The sequence below is a fragment of the Colius striatus genome, chromosome 1, assembly GCF_028858725.1.
Source record: "Colius striatus isolate bColStr4 chromosome 1, bColStr4.1.hap1, whole genome shotgun sequence".
Classification (NCBI taxonomy): Eukaryota; Metazoa; Chordata; class Aves; order Coliiformes; family Coliidae; genus Colius; species Colius striatus.
In genome coordinates, this window is record NC_084759.1 from 90000040 (window position 1) to 90017126 (window position 17087).

General features: G+C 40.6%; 1 protein-coding gene across 1 annotated transcript in view; it reads left to right on the forward strand.

The window, feature by feature from the left end:
- The window catches only part of LOC133625846 (myelin-oligodendrocyte glycoprotein-like), a 34859-nt gene that overhangs the window by 10597 nt on the left and 7175 nt on the right, over positions 1-17087 (forward strand). Inside the window, exons 2-3 of the mRNA XM_062000511.1 lie at positions 12808-12891; positions 13323-13375. Of these exons, the coding sequence (XP_061856495.1) occupies positions 12884-12891; positions 13323-13375 (61 nt within the window). The 5' untranslated portion in view covers positions 12808-12883. The remainder of the gene's footprint in view (positions 1-12807; positions 12892-13322; positions 13376-17087) is intronic.

The following is a 17087-nucleotide window of genomic DNA, read 5'->3' on the forward strand; positions in this document are numbered from 1 at the left end:
ACTGTAAAACAAAGTTTACGTAAACTTTCACAGGGGGATTCCTATACTGAAAGTGAAGAACTGCAGAGAGGTCAGGCTGCTCTTTCAGTGTGAAAGCTTGTGGTTTTGAACAAGCTGCTAGTCTTTCTTTTCAAGTCACTACTTCCCAACATACTCTAAAACAGCATAAACATATGAAAAGTTCCACTCTATCTCTGAAAAAGAGAAGGGTTAAGTTTGGTAGAATCCTGATCAACAGAAGAGGTATGACAGTAGCTACCCATGCACTGCCCTCCTAGTATAGGTGGAGCCTGCCTACCTAGCCAGCCAGTTGCCTTTATAGCAGTTGCACAAAGTTGATCCAGTGACTTGTTGCTTAGGTACTATGTTGAGGCACAGGGACACATCTAAAGCAACCTCTGCCACAACCTTCTAGATGACCCTATTTTCCACTACCAAATGACTGTCAGATGCTACTACAACACAGACACACAGGTATCACTCAAACTTGACACTATTGGTTTATTTTCAGATACTTATTCTCCAGCCTACTTACAGCTCCGTGTCCTACTCCCAAGTGACAAGTGTTTTGCTCTCTCATATTAAACATAGTAACTGGTGAAAGGGTTACATGGCTATAAGTAAGCTCCCTTTGAGGAAGTGAGACAGTGCACTGCTGGAGCTCCATTATCACTGAACTGCATCATTTCAGAAAGGCAAACTAAAGACTACTTGAAATCCAGCAATTTTTAGGACTTCTAACCCTCATATAGTTTTTGGAAGCCATAGTCATTTTGTATATTGGACTGTTATTTTTATCTGTGAAGTTCAAAGACTGGCTTTTCTATTCTCTAACAATCCAGAAAGATCAGTATCAGTCAATTGCATGTAGACAGAATTAATAGTTCACAATCTGTTTTCTTGAGAAAAAATTGGCTTATGTGACCAAAGACATGCCTAATTCCTCCCTCTTCTCCCCAGCATCCCTTGCAACCTTTTGAAAAGTCTTTCAAAAATAATAAAGCACAACCAAACAATAAAGAGAGGAGATTATGAGCACCATTCTCAAAGGGAAAAGACAAAAATCAAGACAGCTCTGTAAAGTCAGAAAATTTGCCTTACAGAGGAGAAGCACTAACAGGAGATAGAGCATCCACGTCAGCATTCATTTGCCTGTTCCATGAGTGTGCAGTTTTCTTCCAGCAGTTACAGAAAATAAGTTGGTTTTCTGATGGTAACTCTCTGTTCTTCAGAGATCTTTTTTAATATCACCTGTGCTGCTGTTGTGTTAACATCAATTGAACTTCCTAGTCCTTCTCTGTCCTCGTGATTTCTTTCCTTTCTGAAGCCAAGTGTGTATCCCACTGGATCACACAAGTCTAAACTAGTTTTTCATCTCCATAGTGACACAAAACTATTTGAAGGGTAGCATGGCGCTCTCAGGTACTGGTCAGGCTTACATTGCACTTTGGCTCTTCTGGCATCCACAATTCATGCAGTCCTGCACAAGTTTTACTGCCTACATGAGCTAATATAACACAAACATTGCCCAACTCACAACAGCAATTGTCTTTTGCTAATTATAAGGATCAGAGGTGTGAAGGATAAGTAAGTCAAGTGCACCTATTTTTGCTTCCTATAGCTCTGCCTCAGGCCTTTACTAGCAGTAGGTTGCGACAGCAGACTAGCTCAGGTCATCCTTAACTACAGTTCGTATGTTCTTGAGTCCTTGGTCTTGATAAACTGCCTCAATTTCATCACAATATTGCATGGCTAAATCACACCATCTCTGGCATTACAGTCACCTCTGTGTTAGAAGAGGAATCACATAGTCTAGTTCAACAGTTGATTTTCCCCCATTTTCCTAGGCTTAGTATAGTGCTTTCTGGTGGCTTTTACCTCTAACAGCTCCAAACTTGTCTGAGGCAACACCACTGTCCTAAAGCACACTAGAAGTTACTGCTTCAGAACAGAAATTAGATCCAGAGTCTGGGTACAAAAACAATTTGGTTTTCACACTGCCTAATCTGTGACAGAGCTGTTAGATTCGCCATCGAGAAGTGTACAATGAATTGCTCACCCATTAGCAATTCAAAGCATATTAGCACATAAGCCAGCAGGCAGATATCCTACAGAGCAGAATATTAAAGAAGAAAAACGTGGAAATAAAAGAGATCACTTGTGTTCTGTGAAGATGAAGGCATACAAGGTTGCCAATACCAATTTGCAATAGGAAAATGAAGTCACAGAATGACGTTGCAACAAGAAATGCAACAGCATAAGAAACTGTGGTTTCCGTCTTACACTGTTCCTTTGCTTTCTTCCTGGGAAAGAGATTCTTCTGCTGCAAGGTAGAAAAGGGAGAAAAAGAATGAGAGGAGGTGAATTTGGATTTTTTTTTTATATAAATCCAAAGAAACATACTCTAAACAGAATCGTCACCTTCCAGTTGCAGAAGAGCAGCACTTCAGCTAAGTACAGTCCTCATCAAAAATGATTTACAAAAAACTTTCCTGAAACTAGTTTCCAACAGAAAAGTCAAGACACTGAACCACCACAGAAAAAGAAAGACACATATATATCCTTCCACCAAAATATGTGCACAGTTACCAATAACGAAACAACTTGCAGTAGGTTCCCCATACATACCTAGAGGAAAGAGTAGGCAACAGGAAAATTGATTTTACACACATGACCATAGGAAGAACAGTGTATTGTTGTTAAAGAGTAAAGGAGATGACAGCTCACTCTTGTGCTATGATTCTAAACAGAAGCACATCTCTACAAAGCAGAGTAGTTTTTCAGAGTGCTTTGAAAGAAAGGAGTTGTTTGCTTTGCTTCCAAACCCCAAGCTTGCTAATTTAGAAAGAAGCCAGTATCCCCCTGTGTGGTCAAGATTGCAGAGGGGGGTAAAAAACCACAATGAAATTGCACTGATAACAGAAAAAGTACTTTTGTGGGTGGGACAAGAATGAAGCAAGATCCAATCATGTTGAAGAGTGAGACAAGATCTGATCATGCTTACAATGCTTGAAAGATGAGTGCTTCAGATGAGTTGGCTGGATTAGACCTGAACCAAGCATTAATAACCAAATCTGAAATGGATTACTCAAGATATTTCCTTCAGACAACCCATACATCTACTTCACCTATCAAGTCAATAGTCTACAACCCTCCAACATCTGGACAAAATAACTGGGACACCTCAACCCAGCTCTATGCTCTATATTGTATGTACAACCCACTAATTCCATGTGTGACTGTTGGCCCTTTTGGACCAATTATTTACAGCTTAGCAAAACATGCATGAAAAGCTTACAGATGCTTTAGGTGCCCCTATTTAGGATCCTATTTGTGTCCATCTCCAATGCATGGAAGTTAGTTAGACATTATCATTCTCTTGCTTGTAACAGACATACGACTAGAAACAACCTGCTCTGATAGCAAAACAGATAGGTTCAACAGACTGCGTAGGCTTCAGTTTTGTAAATACTTTAAAGACACAAGGATTGGGGAGACAATTCCATTGGGAAGATGGGGCTGGGTTAAAGCCTGCAACATTAAGCAACTGTCAGACTTATTTTTGTCACCAGTTCAAGAATCCTTGAACCATTAGGACTCAAATCATTTTTCCTAGTACAAACTATTCAATAAGTACTTTGTGCTTTGCACTGGGTAACTATAGAGAAGGATGGGCTCCTGACAGGGGGAACAGATCTTCCTTTTCTGCACTTATCTGATTTTACTTGAGTAAGAAAAGGTACAACCAGAACATGCAGGAGTATCGGAAATATTTTGCTAGGACACAGGGGATCCCAAGTACCTGCTATGAATTACTCTGAGAAAGTTGTTCCATAAACAGTTCAGTTCCTCCCTCTTCAAAAAGTTTTCACAAACTGCCGCCACAGGTCTGTTTGTGTCAATTAAAAGAAAACAAACTGCACCAATACCTTCACTTTTGCTTTAAGAGAGCAATGCTCCTAGAAAGACCAGCTCAGGCAAAGACTGTCTCCCTTTAGTTCAGTAGCTCTGACATAAGGAAGTTAATTAATACCATTGATTTGACCCAGGCTTTGTTCCAGGACTATAAAGGCTTTACGATGAACAGCTGCTTATAAGCACCTTCAAACAGCTGCATTTTCTAGCTTAGTAGAAAAAAAAACTCAACAAGATATAATTCAGGTGGTTCCCCTCACTCACAGGAGTCACTGCAGCAGAATTTGTCTTCAAGGTAGACAAATCCTCAGCGAGGTGATTGGCATGGAGCTTAATCAGTTCAACCACAACTCAACATCATTCTCAGGTGAAGAGCCAAGACAAATTAAACCAACATTGGTTAATCTCTGTTTCTTTTTCTCCTCTCACCCTAGCATCCTGAACTTCCTTTTTCAGATCCACTATTCCCATTGTTTCAATGTCCAATGCAGCAGCTAGACAACACTGACCTCTGTGAAGCTCCCTACTTCACTGATGAATACTTAATACATATTTTTCTGAACTTCATCCTTCACACAAGTTACTTCCTTTTCTCAACTCTCAGGAAATACAGATTCAAATGACTATAGAGTTACAAGTCAGAGAGGAGACGTATTGCCTAGTAACAGGAAAAAAGTAAATCGACTGTTGTATCTTAGTGGAATTATATATATAACTAACAACATTGTCTTCTCTTGAAGAAAAGTGGTTTCTACAGTACTCAAAAATAGCTAAGAGGAAAGAGTATTCACAATCCAGAAAAGAAAGTGATAGTCCTCGAGCCTGTTGCTGACAACAGTTTCCAACAAAAACAAGCACCTGCAGGTCAGAATTTTTCCCGCTCTCACAGTACTAAGCCGGAAAGTAATTTTGGAAAAATGGAAATTCACAGGTTTTAGTGTCTTATAATTCCTCCTAGAAAAGGCATTGAACAAAAGCAATAAAGACATTTTATTGGCCATGCTATCAGTTCAGTCTCTTGAGTCTGAAACGGTTTCCCTTCTGCTTCCTAGAAAAGCCCCTCAGAATTTCCCTTTCTCCCTCTCCCTTGTGACTAGGCTTTATCCACTACATGAACCTGAAAGTTCAAAGGATGGGAGTTTTCCCCTTTTCTTCTTTGGCCTGATGACATTTACAAGGGGTTTTTATAATCCCAGCTTGATGTGAAAGATAAGTGCTGACTGAAGAGAAAAAACATGATTGTAAAATGGATAATACATTGAGCAAGACACAACTACAGCAATTATCACAAGTATTTATGAAACTACACTAAATGATTCACTTTTTTCTTTTCGTGTTGGAGCTTTACAATGTAGCTAGCTTAATACTGTTCTTCCTTTGTGTTCAATAACTCAGTTACTGTCAAGTTATATCATCCCTAAGCTTTATGGTCCTTCTGCTGCACTCTGTCAAGACATTGTACAGATGGAACAGAGAACAAAGCTAAATGGAATCACATTCCTGAGCTTTTAGAGACTTATCAGCTGCAAGCCGTGGAAGAAACCAAAGGTTTCTGAGATAATTCAGGTGGTAGGTAGCAAAATGAGGTTAGATCATACATCTGCAACTGCAGCACAGCAGGCTCAGTCTGAGATACAGGAAAAACACGCTCCCACTGAAATCACTGAGAGCCCCACTGAACCAGAGGGCAGGCAACTGGCTGGATCTGTGAAGTACGATGCAAGTGCTGCTCCTGTGATGTCGATCCATCTGTAGCAGGAGGCAGCACTCCATGACATCCATCACTGCCAACCACTAGCCCTGCTCTGTCCTTCCCATGGTATCTAGAAGTAATACCCTCCTTAGGCTGCTTTTCCAAGAAGCCCAAACTAACTCTGGACATACACCAGGAAGCCCTTGCCCCTCTGCAGGGGCTTAATAATAATGAGTTCAAAAAATCAGTAGGTTTCCAACGTGAAAGTAAGCTGAGGATCTTAGGCCATCGAATGATGGGGCTGCAAACTCTTTGCAGAAATTTAATCTGGCAGAAACATTTCAATGTAGGGATGTTTCTACAAGTAATGGATTAACAAGTGTTTGTCATTGAAGGACTGGATTGTCTAAGAATTGTTTCAGATAGAGAACCTCTAAGCCAGTTGGCACAAGGCTCTTTAAAGCAAACCTTAGTACAGTGGGAGGGAAAGGCCACAAAACAGACACGGAAGAGCAAGGAGAAATACCTGTCAATAACACCCATAATATGCAAGAACTTCTCACGTATTTCAATCTATTTTGGTTCTTCATGCCTTCTTTGGTCTATGATGAGCTATATACAGGAATTCATATAAATTGACACACTATTAGCTAAAGAAAATAATATTTAGGTACTTGAGAGCGCCAGAGGAAGGGCAGGGAGATAATTCGGCCAAAAAGAACCTCACACACACTTCCAGGCAGTAAGAGAGCTAACTAAAATTTAGAGAGATTACAGCAACAACACTGAGGACTACTTTGACAGAAGCTGAGCTCTCTACTCCAAAGTGGTACTAGCAACACAAACTGGATCATCTATCTTTTCAAAACCAGGTCTCATTCTCCCAGCTACCTTCAAATCATCTACCTTAGAAATGTTAGCATTGGTTGGTGTTGTAGTAACCCAACAAACATTTTAACTGACATCAGTTAACTTAATAAGGTCTCTGGGACTCCTCACATCAGCTTAGCTGATGTTGATTAGTATGCTCCAGAATCAGGTAATGTCACTGATTTAAGTGTCCATTTGAGCAAATGCAAACCAAAAGTCTCACACACCTCGATGCCTTTTTCATGTAAATGCAATCTCTTGAAAGAGCAGCTCCTCATTCTTGAGAAGAAAAAACATTTTGTTGGAAGTGTCAGACAAATAGCAGTGGAAACTCTCAGAAGAGCAAAAAGGAATTGAGAAAAAGAACAACTTTTCGGGGAGCTGTCAGAAAAACATTACAAAAAGGAACAAGACTTTTTGGTTTCTCTTCAGAAGTTTCAGAAAAGGGCATGAGACCACCACACACCACTAGTCACAGGGAGTATGTCTCATCCAGCGAGCACAAGGCTGGGCAAAGAAGGGAATATGCCCTATGCTGTTAACGCTGCCTTTCCTGAGCTTACACCCAGATAGTGTCAAATCTGCAGCTCTCAGGAGCCCAGAAGGACTTAAAATACACGACAGGGAACAGTGGGACTGGGAACACCTGCTAGGGATTTAGATGGAAGAAATTGGTCTCTAAGTCAAGAGTATTTCCAACAGAAAGCAGGCAAATGAAGGGCACAGTCTTGCCATTCTGTACAGCAGTGGTGTTTACTTAAAAAGCTAACTATAAAGTCTAGCTCAAAAGTTATGTTACATAGAGGATAAAGCATGTTTTAAGAGAATAGGATGAGAGCCCACTACTGAAAAGTTACAAAATTCTCTGTGTCACACAGATCCTCTGGGATCTGTGTACAGACATTCTTCTAATCCCTGGCTTGACCTTCACCCAAGGAAATCAAGTAGACAACAGATAGGAAATTCCTCAGAAATAACAGTTGAAAATATGGGTATTACAAATCTTGACTGCCTGAGAACTCAGACCAAACATAACATGAACCCACTAGATACCCACAAAACTGTAGCATTGTTTGATCAGTGTTGAATTCTGCTCACTTGCATACTAAGAGTGTGCTTCCTTCCTTCTGAAACTTGAAATGAAACATGCCACATTTAGCATCAGTCCCCTGAGTCGCTTAAACCCTTTCCATTTTGCAAAGCCACAAATAGCTCTCAGGCTACACTCAAGTTGTTTAGAAAGGTTATTCTGAAATCAGAATCAAGTTTGGTTTCTTGAGCATTCCAGTTTATCAGGTTTGCTAGCTCGTACACTCCCTTTTTGTCCAGACACATCCAGAGCTTTGCCATTTTCCTCCAAACCTTTGAGAAAACATGTGTTTAAATCCTGGAAGCCCTGAGCAGATATGAACTGTAGTTTCTGTGGATACATCCCTCTTTACCAAAACTACATATTCAAAGCTGGGGAAGGTGTGTAAGTTTCCACTGCAGCACTCTGAAATGGTTTACAGCTTGCCACTGGGAGCAAGTCATGCACCCTCACTCATTCATCCTTTATACCCAAGAAGAAGTAACTTTTTAGAACAGATATGCATTTGATAACAGTCTTTCAGTCCCTAGATCCTGATTGTGGCTCACCATAAGGCTTAAATGGGCAACTGGGAAATTCCAGCAGTGTGGGGAAACACAATCAAGCCCTAAGCCAACACTCCACCCACCACACTTCACCTCCACAGCCTAGGTGGTGTGACTGGAGAAAAAGGGAGGGAAGAGAAGGAGCATGGACAGAGTACAAGACACTCCAGTGCATACCAGATAAGGACAAGTTGGAAGAGTTTTAAACAGCTATAAATTTTGCTACAACAAACAAACATGAAAACCAGACCAGCCGCCCTCACAAGTGCATGAAGGCTGCCACAGTACATCTGAATATAAGGATTCCAATGCAAGACTTGGATGCCACCACAGCAAATTTTTGCTGCCTGAAGTCCCAGATAACCCCTCAGGAGGTAAAAAGGCCATTTGTTCCCATCACCTTGAGCGGAGAGGGTGAATGACACAGTGGTTTACTACAGAAACACTAGCTAACACTGCTTATAAATCCCCAGAAAACTGCTTTCAAATTAGGATAATATGTTTTGAAATCTAAAACCCTGAAAGAGAAAGATACTGTCATTTCTGGATACATGCCAGCATGTTCCTCACTGAAATCTCTTACATATCTTTCCTGGAACTAATTATAGAACAGGTCCCTGAATGATACCTCATTTTGTTTACAAGTTGCTTTCAAATGAGATCAGAAGTAATCACCGGGTTTCGGTACAGATCGTTGCATCGTAAGAACTTTCTCTAAAGCAGTCAGACTGTAATTTCTGCTTTCAACCTCACTCATTAGCTTTCTACTAGCTATTAGCTTTTGCCTAAAGGTAAAAGGATTGAGTAGCTACATGAGCAGAAAGCATTTACAGAAATGACAAAAAATTGCTTTGTTGTGAATAAGGAAAAATAAGGTGACATTTCTCTCCTCGGAGTGCTCTCAAGATTTCACAGAGTTGGAGAGAAAGGTGCCCTCCTATAAACACGAGTTAACAACAGTCAACTTGTATAAATCTGTTCTGAAAAGCCAAAGGCATACAAGGGATGGAATAAAAAGAACCAACAAAAAACGAAAAAAAAACCCCACAACTCCACAAATAAAACACATATACACAAAAAGCCCCAAATACACTTGGAGAATGTATCAGTGACTAAACTACAAAGCTTTGCCAGGTGCATAATAAGCCATTTCATTTTTGGCAGTGACCTTCATCTGCCAAAGGATTTTGGCTAATCCTTCCAGAATTCCTGATGTCTTCAACCACTGCCTGTTCCAACTTGTATCACCATTCATTCAGTGCCCTGCTGCATTACCTGTGTTACTCAGCCAGTACTACAGGTTGGTAAATGAAGCAGAAGAGCTAGCAAGCAAATCAATCCCTTCATTATAACATCTAAATTGTTAAGTCCACTTAGTTCACAACAACTTTTAATCAGTGTCACATTTGGCGGTCACCACACATAGGTATCTTCTCCATGTCAAAAGTGTTCCAGCTCAGCATCTCCGTCTCTGCCCTAGCCAGCACTCTACTTCTGTCCATCATCCTCTAACAGCCTTTCACAATCTTTCTCTAGATTTTTCAGTTCCCAGGTCCTTTCTGGTCTAGATCCAAAACTGTCAGTCTTTGCAGCAAAAGCATCCAGGTGGACCATGGCTACAAGCCATGACTGGACTGATCACTGAAACCGTAGGGGCTTTTTTGCTACCATAACTTGTTGATCTGCTCAGCCACCAGAACTGTTGCTCACTGTATAATCTATCACATGTGGGTCGTGCTCCAGCTGCACCATTCCTGATTATCAAACAGCTGCCAATAGAACTCAGAGCAAAGTTTATGGTAATAGAGAAAGCAAACAAACAACAAAAACATCTGCACACAACATGGGCCCCTGGCTCAGCCACAGCATCACTACCCACTGCATTTTCTCCTCCTGACACCTCAGCTGTCCTGACCAGCAGGCATGTTCCCGGAGGAACTTCCTTAATGTACCACAGCAATACAATTTGCAGAGTTAACAGAATGCTTATTGAAAATACTGTTTTCTGGGATTTTTTTTAAAAGGAGGGTTTTACTACTCCAAGAGCATAAAGTCTTCACAAGCACCATTTAGATCCTCTCTCATCCCCACCCCTCCTGCGTCAGAAAGAGACAACTTGAATCAATTGGGCCACAAAATCCTGCTATTCTACAGGCACTGGGAACATTTGGTTGTTTGCCTGCTTGATATTTAATTTTATTGCAGGCTGAGCTAACGTGTTCAGCAAATGGCCTCACGCAAGTGATGCAAAGCCTTGGATGACAGATGCTGCCAAGAAGTTCAAAGTTTTGCAATTTAAACATGTGCTTTAATTACATTGCATACCTTAATTATTTCAGGTTGTGTGTTAAAAAGTTACTAATTAGTATTTTAATTCTTCAGGAAGTGATTTTTCATTGCAAAGTCTTAGTTAATTGTTTTAACCTCTGAAAAACATGTTCTAAGTAATTTGTCAGATTTAAAATAAACAGTAAATGGATCAAGTTTTAAATTTGAAAAAAAACCCAACAAATCCAAACTCACAAAAAAAATATCTATTTGTTACTTGCCTAAACTTTCTATTCATTTAAGATAGCACTTCAAAATAAATATTTTTTTAAACACATGAGCAATATTAAACAGAAACTTTTAAACTCTGATCCACGTGGTGACCAAAACATCTTACACCAGCTGAACTGCATAGATGAGAACAGCTCTCCCATTTAATGTACCAAAAAGAATCCTTCTGGAGGCTTAGTGTAAACACTTTCGATCCAAGCAGACTCAGTTCAATCTGGAAAAATGTTATTTCAACTAAACAGTACTGGAGTAAGCTAAATTAAAAGTCTGGCATTCCAGCTAGACCAATCTTAAGCATTCCTACTGTTAGATCCTGCTTCCTAAAACAAAATCTGACTTGCTCCTTCTTGAAGCTTTAACTTCAGTAGGGAAGTGAAAAAAGCACGAGGATGGCAAGAGATCTCAACATTCACATGCAATTTGGATGCAACTTGGTATTTGAGGTCTGATCCCACTTCCTCTCCAGTCCAAGACTTCTGTATAGGCATTTGAGAGAACCAAAAACTCCACAGGGAATCTGTAAGAGTAAGTCAGTCAAAGCCAGAGACACAAACAAGCTGTCTGGGCTGGAACAACCACCTTCATGTGGTTCTTGAGTCACAATTAAAATTGTTAGAAAATAAGTAACTCTTCAGAACTCTATGAGTTCTGACTTTTGAGTCATTCCTATCTGCTGATATTGCACCTTTACAGATTTGTTAATTGGTCACATCTACCAAAATTTTTCATTCTTTCTGCATAGGGAGATATCATAAGGACTCCCTTTACCTGCAGAGAGGGTGGACATGGCCACAATACTGCTACAGAGCACAGCTGCAGAGCAGTAGCTGCTAGGCTGCCTTCCTTCAGCCTGACAAGAGGCCTGACTGCTGCCTAACAAGTTGGTGTGGAGCCCTGGTCTCTTGCAATTCACCCTCACCTTACCCCTGAGCCAGGCCAGAGCACAAGTTTTCTCCTGGTGTTTTTGCAGATCAGCCTTTTGTGGAGTGGAACATCTGTACAAACCTGAGAGGGAGGATAAACTCTGCAGGGCACCACGTAGTCAGGAAGGTAAAAGAGGCCATCAGTGCCTCAGTTTCACTTACAAATGGCAGTCAGGAAACAAACACACACAGAATACACTCACTTGGCATGAATTTATACATTTGCTTGAAACAATGACCATTACAATGGGAAGGGAGGCAACCACAGGAGAAATTCATCAAAAACACAGAGGGCATGCTGGTTTTAATGTCAAGTCAGGGATGGAAGATGGCTTCCACTCAGTATCAGGAAAGGCCTGGTAAATGAAGCCTAACAAGGGCTTGGCTGTGAGGGGAAGACAGAGAAACACAGAAATCTAGCTCTTAGGTCTTGCTCACCACAGAAAGCACCATTGCACCAGGACCAATAGCCAGGAGAACAGCACTAGCATCTTCCTCAGACAGAGCTGCCAAGAGGACCTTGGCTGAGATGCTACTTCCCCCGTCAGCATTGTGTCTGGAGAACATGGGAGGAAGAACATTTGCATATTCGTACTCCTTATGCCCAAAACCCACGTTCTTCCCTCCTCTGCTGTTTTGTTTGGTTGAGGGTGTTTTTAACTCTTTGAGAAAGTACCTTATTTAACAATCTCCTCATAAAAGCAGTTCTTTTAAGTGGCATGGTCTTTATAGGCTTGTTATCAGTGTCTGTATTTTATTGGTAAATATGCAGCTCCAGCAGTATTTGTTAGTGTGAGGGATGGTACCTACTCCTCTTGACAAATACAACCCCCCTTAGGGTTCACCAGCTTCTTTGATTTCAGCTGGCTGTAGAACAAGAATCCTTTCATCAGGTTAAAAGCTCAGAGCTAGTAAATGAACAGCTTGTGACTCACATCCATCCTACACATGAAACTGAATACATTGCATGTGTTGTAAAAGTGTATTCAGATTGTAAATAGACTGTTGCATATATTTCTATATTATAGATACAGAGCATATATAATACACTACATGCACATAAAGTATGTAATATTGCTTGTATTATATACAAAGAGTGAAAGAAAACAGCCAGCCACAGCAAACAAAGTGCTAGTAAATAACTTATCCCTCTTCTAGAGAAATACTTTTGGCAACAAAACTTAAAACCCTTTCACACTTTCACTTTTGCAGAGACAAAAGTAGTGGCTGGAGCACCTGGTGAAGCTTGTGATCAGGAGGGATTCCTAACAGCTGGGAAAGCACAAAAATGAAACGGTAAGATATGCTTTTCTTGTGTTGTGAAGCAGCTGAAGTCTGGGGGCAGAGAAAGTTTAATTACTGATAGAAAGTAATCTCAAAAGAATATTGTGACTATATATACACAATTGACTTTGTCCACACAAGAACACAAGCAGGAAGAATGGGTCTGGTGTTCTAAAGCCTCTAAACTAAAACTTTAGTTCTAAACTAAAGCCTCATCCCACTACAACCACTGAGTAAATTAAGAGCTATAGGTGAGAGATCAATCCACACCAAGACTAGATGACAAAACAAGATGGGGTTTACAACCTATCCAGCTTCATATCCAAATTCTTTTCACAGATGAGGAAGTTGTGAAATAAGGCATAAATTATGCCAAAGAAAAGATCTTTGATCTCTGCTCTAGCATTCTAACAAAGCATTTGGCATTTCTCTCACTTTAATAGGGAGACTGTTTCCTGGATGGCTGCCTGTTTACTGTTTGCATCTCTAACCAGAGGTAAATATACTATAACACATATCTGGAAGTTTGTGGAAGTATTTGTAGGTGAATACACAAACTGCAAACTGAGAATCTTGGCACAAAACAAAACAAATTCATGCTTTGCTTTGAATATACTTCATCATACTCCAAGGTTTGCAAATACAGGTAGTAACCTTTAGATAAACATCTACATCTGAGTGAAGTGGTTTCGAGGTAAGGATGTTTTAGGCCACAAATCTTTAGCTATAAATTTTCTCCTGCACACATCCTTAAAAACACCCTACCATTTCCAACATATTATGGATTACTTGGAATCTCATCCTTTACAACCCCCAACTACCTTGCATCTGGTTTTGTATTTAAAACACAAGGAAGTGAAAGGACTGGAGACCAGCAGCAGCCCCCCTCCTAGAATCTTTGCACACACCCTGTCATGTTTTAGCAGAGTTGGGTTTCTGACATTATATAGATTAGATACGATCTTCCCTATGGAAGGAATACACTAGTATGTACTGGTGAGGGAGCTTTCTACAAGCTTCAGGGGACACTCCCTATGATTTCCTTACCTGAGGCTTAAATTCAGCAATATTAAAACCTCTGTGTGTGGTCAAGGCTTCTCTGTTTGCCCAGAAGTGCCTCACATTTAACAGGCACTGTGGTAGTTCAGGGGTTTACACTTCATCTGGAACTAATCTCTCTGTCTCCTGGAACCATAACTGACAATTTTAGGAAAAAAAAGTTTGGTACATCTCCAAAAAGCAGTGTGAAAAGTCTAATGCCATTCAAGACATGTGCTTCCAAGTAGCACCTGCAAATGTGCAGGCCCATCTAAGTGACTGCCCTTTGACTCTTCTCTCCCCTCACCCACCAAAAATAAGGAAATTAAAATTCAGTATTCTGAGCAAGCAACTGGGACTGTAAACAGCCCCCTACCTTCCTGAAAATACTTTTGCATGTAGGTAAGAAGTAAGACTGTAGGGAATCACACACCACCACCTTGTCAGGGTAACACACTTCAGTTTGAGCTCATTAAGAACTTAGAAATACAATAAATTCCATGTTTCCTTGTTTCTAACACTGGAACATTTTTCTGCTCAACTTATTACTTTCATTACTGAACTACTTTGTCCATTATCAGAATTGCCCTGATATCAGTAGAGAGAACTTGAGGAACACTTTTAAGAGCTTTTTACTTCCATGTCCTTTTGCTCAAGTCATACTCTAGATCATTTACCAGCATTCCAGATTCCTCTGGTATAAGCATCATATAGTTAATAAAAAAGGATTATTACCCTAGACCATCTTCAGGAAAGAAAGAGGGAGAAACAAAAAAGCCCAGTCTTAAGGAGCTTCCTTGCATCACACTTTGGATAGTGAAACAGCAGTGTTTTCTCATTACAGAAATTTTACGGATTAGCACAGGTTAGCTCATTCAACTTCACCTTGACAGTCTTAAATGTCTGAACAACACTTAAAGTGCACATCTAAAAAGAAAAATCCACAAAAAAGAATCATGTCACTTTATATTTGTGTCTCACAGCTTAAGTGAAAGCTGTGGGTCTGCAGGCATTTTTTCCAAAGTAACATCTTCAATGTGCAGAGCTTACGAGATCAGATGAGAACTACTCACCCTGTCTCATGCACACCAGCAGCATCTGCCAGCATCCTCATCGCTCACTGTACACCTGCTTCAGTCTTCTGGCTAGAAAGCTCTCTGCTTCTGGCATATCAATAACCTCAGTGAGACATTTAAGATAGCATCACCAATCTTCAACATGACTTTACACTTCTTCTTGAGACTGGCTTCCATAAGAGCACTTGTTTGACTTCTACCCAGAAGTCTGTTCTTCTCATCTACAAAAGACCTTGAGCAGCTGTAGGCTCCATTAAACAACTCATTACAGCCAGATTTCACTCATCTGTTCTTGTCCTAGGCAACTTCAGCAGTGCCTCCTTCTTTGCCTACTGCTGTCCTGGTTTTTAGCTGGTAGCAGGGTGAGCTGAACCCCATGGATGTTTATAGAGTCATCGCAAGTGTTACAAGGTTTGTACAGCATAGTAGACAGGAAAGGAACAGTGATGTTAGGCTTAGATGTATTGGGCATTGTTGTCCTCCATTTTCAGAAAAAGAACAAAGACAACAAAACCAACTAGATGTGCTTCTAAAACCAATATAAAATTCAGAAGTGATGACAGTCAGAAGATAGGACCATCACTCTTTCTGCCTCTTTTGTTAAGCAAATGCTTATTGTCTGTTTTTCTGAAAAGAGATGCGAGTTTTGTTGATTTCAGGATTATTATGGGCAACATCGTATGTTGCAAGCACTATCTCTCCTAATGGCACTCTATGGACAGGATTCTTCCCAACAGAAAGCTCTTCTCCTCCAGCTCACATCTTCCATGGCTTATAAAACACCTGCTGCAGCCTCAGGCTCACTCATCTTGCCATTATGGTGAACTAATTACTATCAGCCACAACTGCAGTCCACTTTCAGACATGGCCTTGCCTCAGAGACGCTCCACTGAGCGTGACCTTACTCAGCCCCCTAGGCCCAAACAGATCAGAGACAGGCCTCAGGCCTCCCTGCCCTCCCTCAGCTGACCCTGGCTCTCCACTGAGTTCAGCTAACAGCCCTGCCTGGGTACATCACTAATTGAGGGGCTGAAACAGTCTCCCCGGGGAGCATAGGGTCATATGGGCCATGACAGTAAGACTACAGTACAGTACAGGCTGAGCTTTACTATAAATAAAGACCCTTGTTTGGATACCCTTGTAATTCAGGTTCCCCTTGAGAAGAAAAACCTGGTCAATAACTGACACTCTGAAAACGGTTGAGGTCTCCACACAGTGAGGGAAGTCCCCTTCCACTAACAACCAGAAATAGCACTGTGTTTTGTTCAGCTAACAGTTTATATTGTTAGGTAAAAGTGGACTGGGGTTTTCAGCTGAAAACTATGAAAACCTAAGGAAAGCAGATGTTTGATGATAGAGTTATAATCAAAGATGCTTACTTCGCTCTATGATTTAGCTTTCTGAGTTATACTTCTCCTTCTGCTTTTATCTCTGTCTGGATAGACACAATGTGACAGCCTCAAAACAGACAGTGATTAATATGGAAACAGAGGCCTGAGCATGTAACAAGCTCAGCCCTGGCTGATGCCTGTGACTCCAAGAGGGAACTGGGTACTCTCTTTGGTGTTTACACCAATCTATGTACAGACTTTCTGCAGGCCTGGAACACAGGAATGATCACACTGACACCAGGAACATTTATTTCTGCATTTAGACTTCTTGCTTACCCCTTATGCTTGGCAGAACTTTAGCCATGAAAATAGACTGCGTTGTTTCTCAGTGAATTTTAGCTTTTCTCCTTGGCACAATTGCAGACTCGTGTTGCTTTTGTTGTGCTCTCTGCAGGGAATGAGTTTTCCATCCAAATTAGTTCATCTACATTTTCATTTATAAAATCATCTTAGAAAACAGGTTTGGTCAAAGTGTTAATTTAAGCTCACAATCTGTGCTGAAAATACCTAGTTATCTGTGCTTTATAAATGTATAGAAATCTTCTTCCATAACTCAGTCTTCCCCAGAAAGTAAACCACCACAACCTAGTAAGAGTTCTCTTACCATGATAGTGGCAGACTTAGCCATGAGTGCAAATTTTAGTATATTTTTGGCTGACTTGGAAGAATTCATAAAAAATATTAGTATCAAAGTTATTAAATG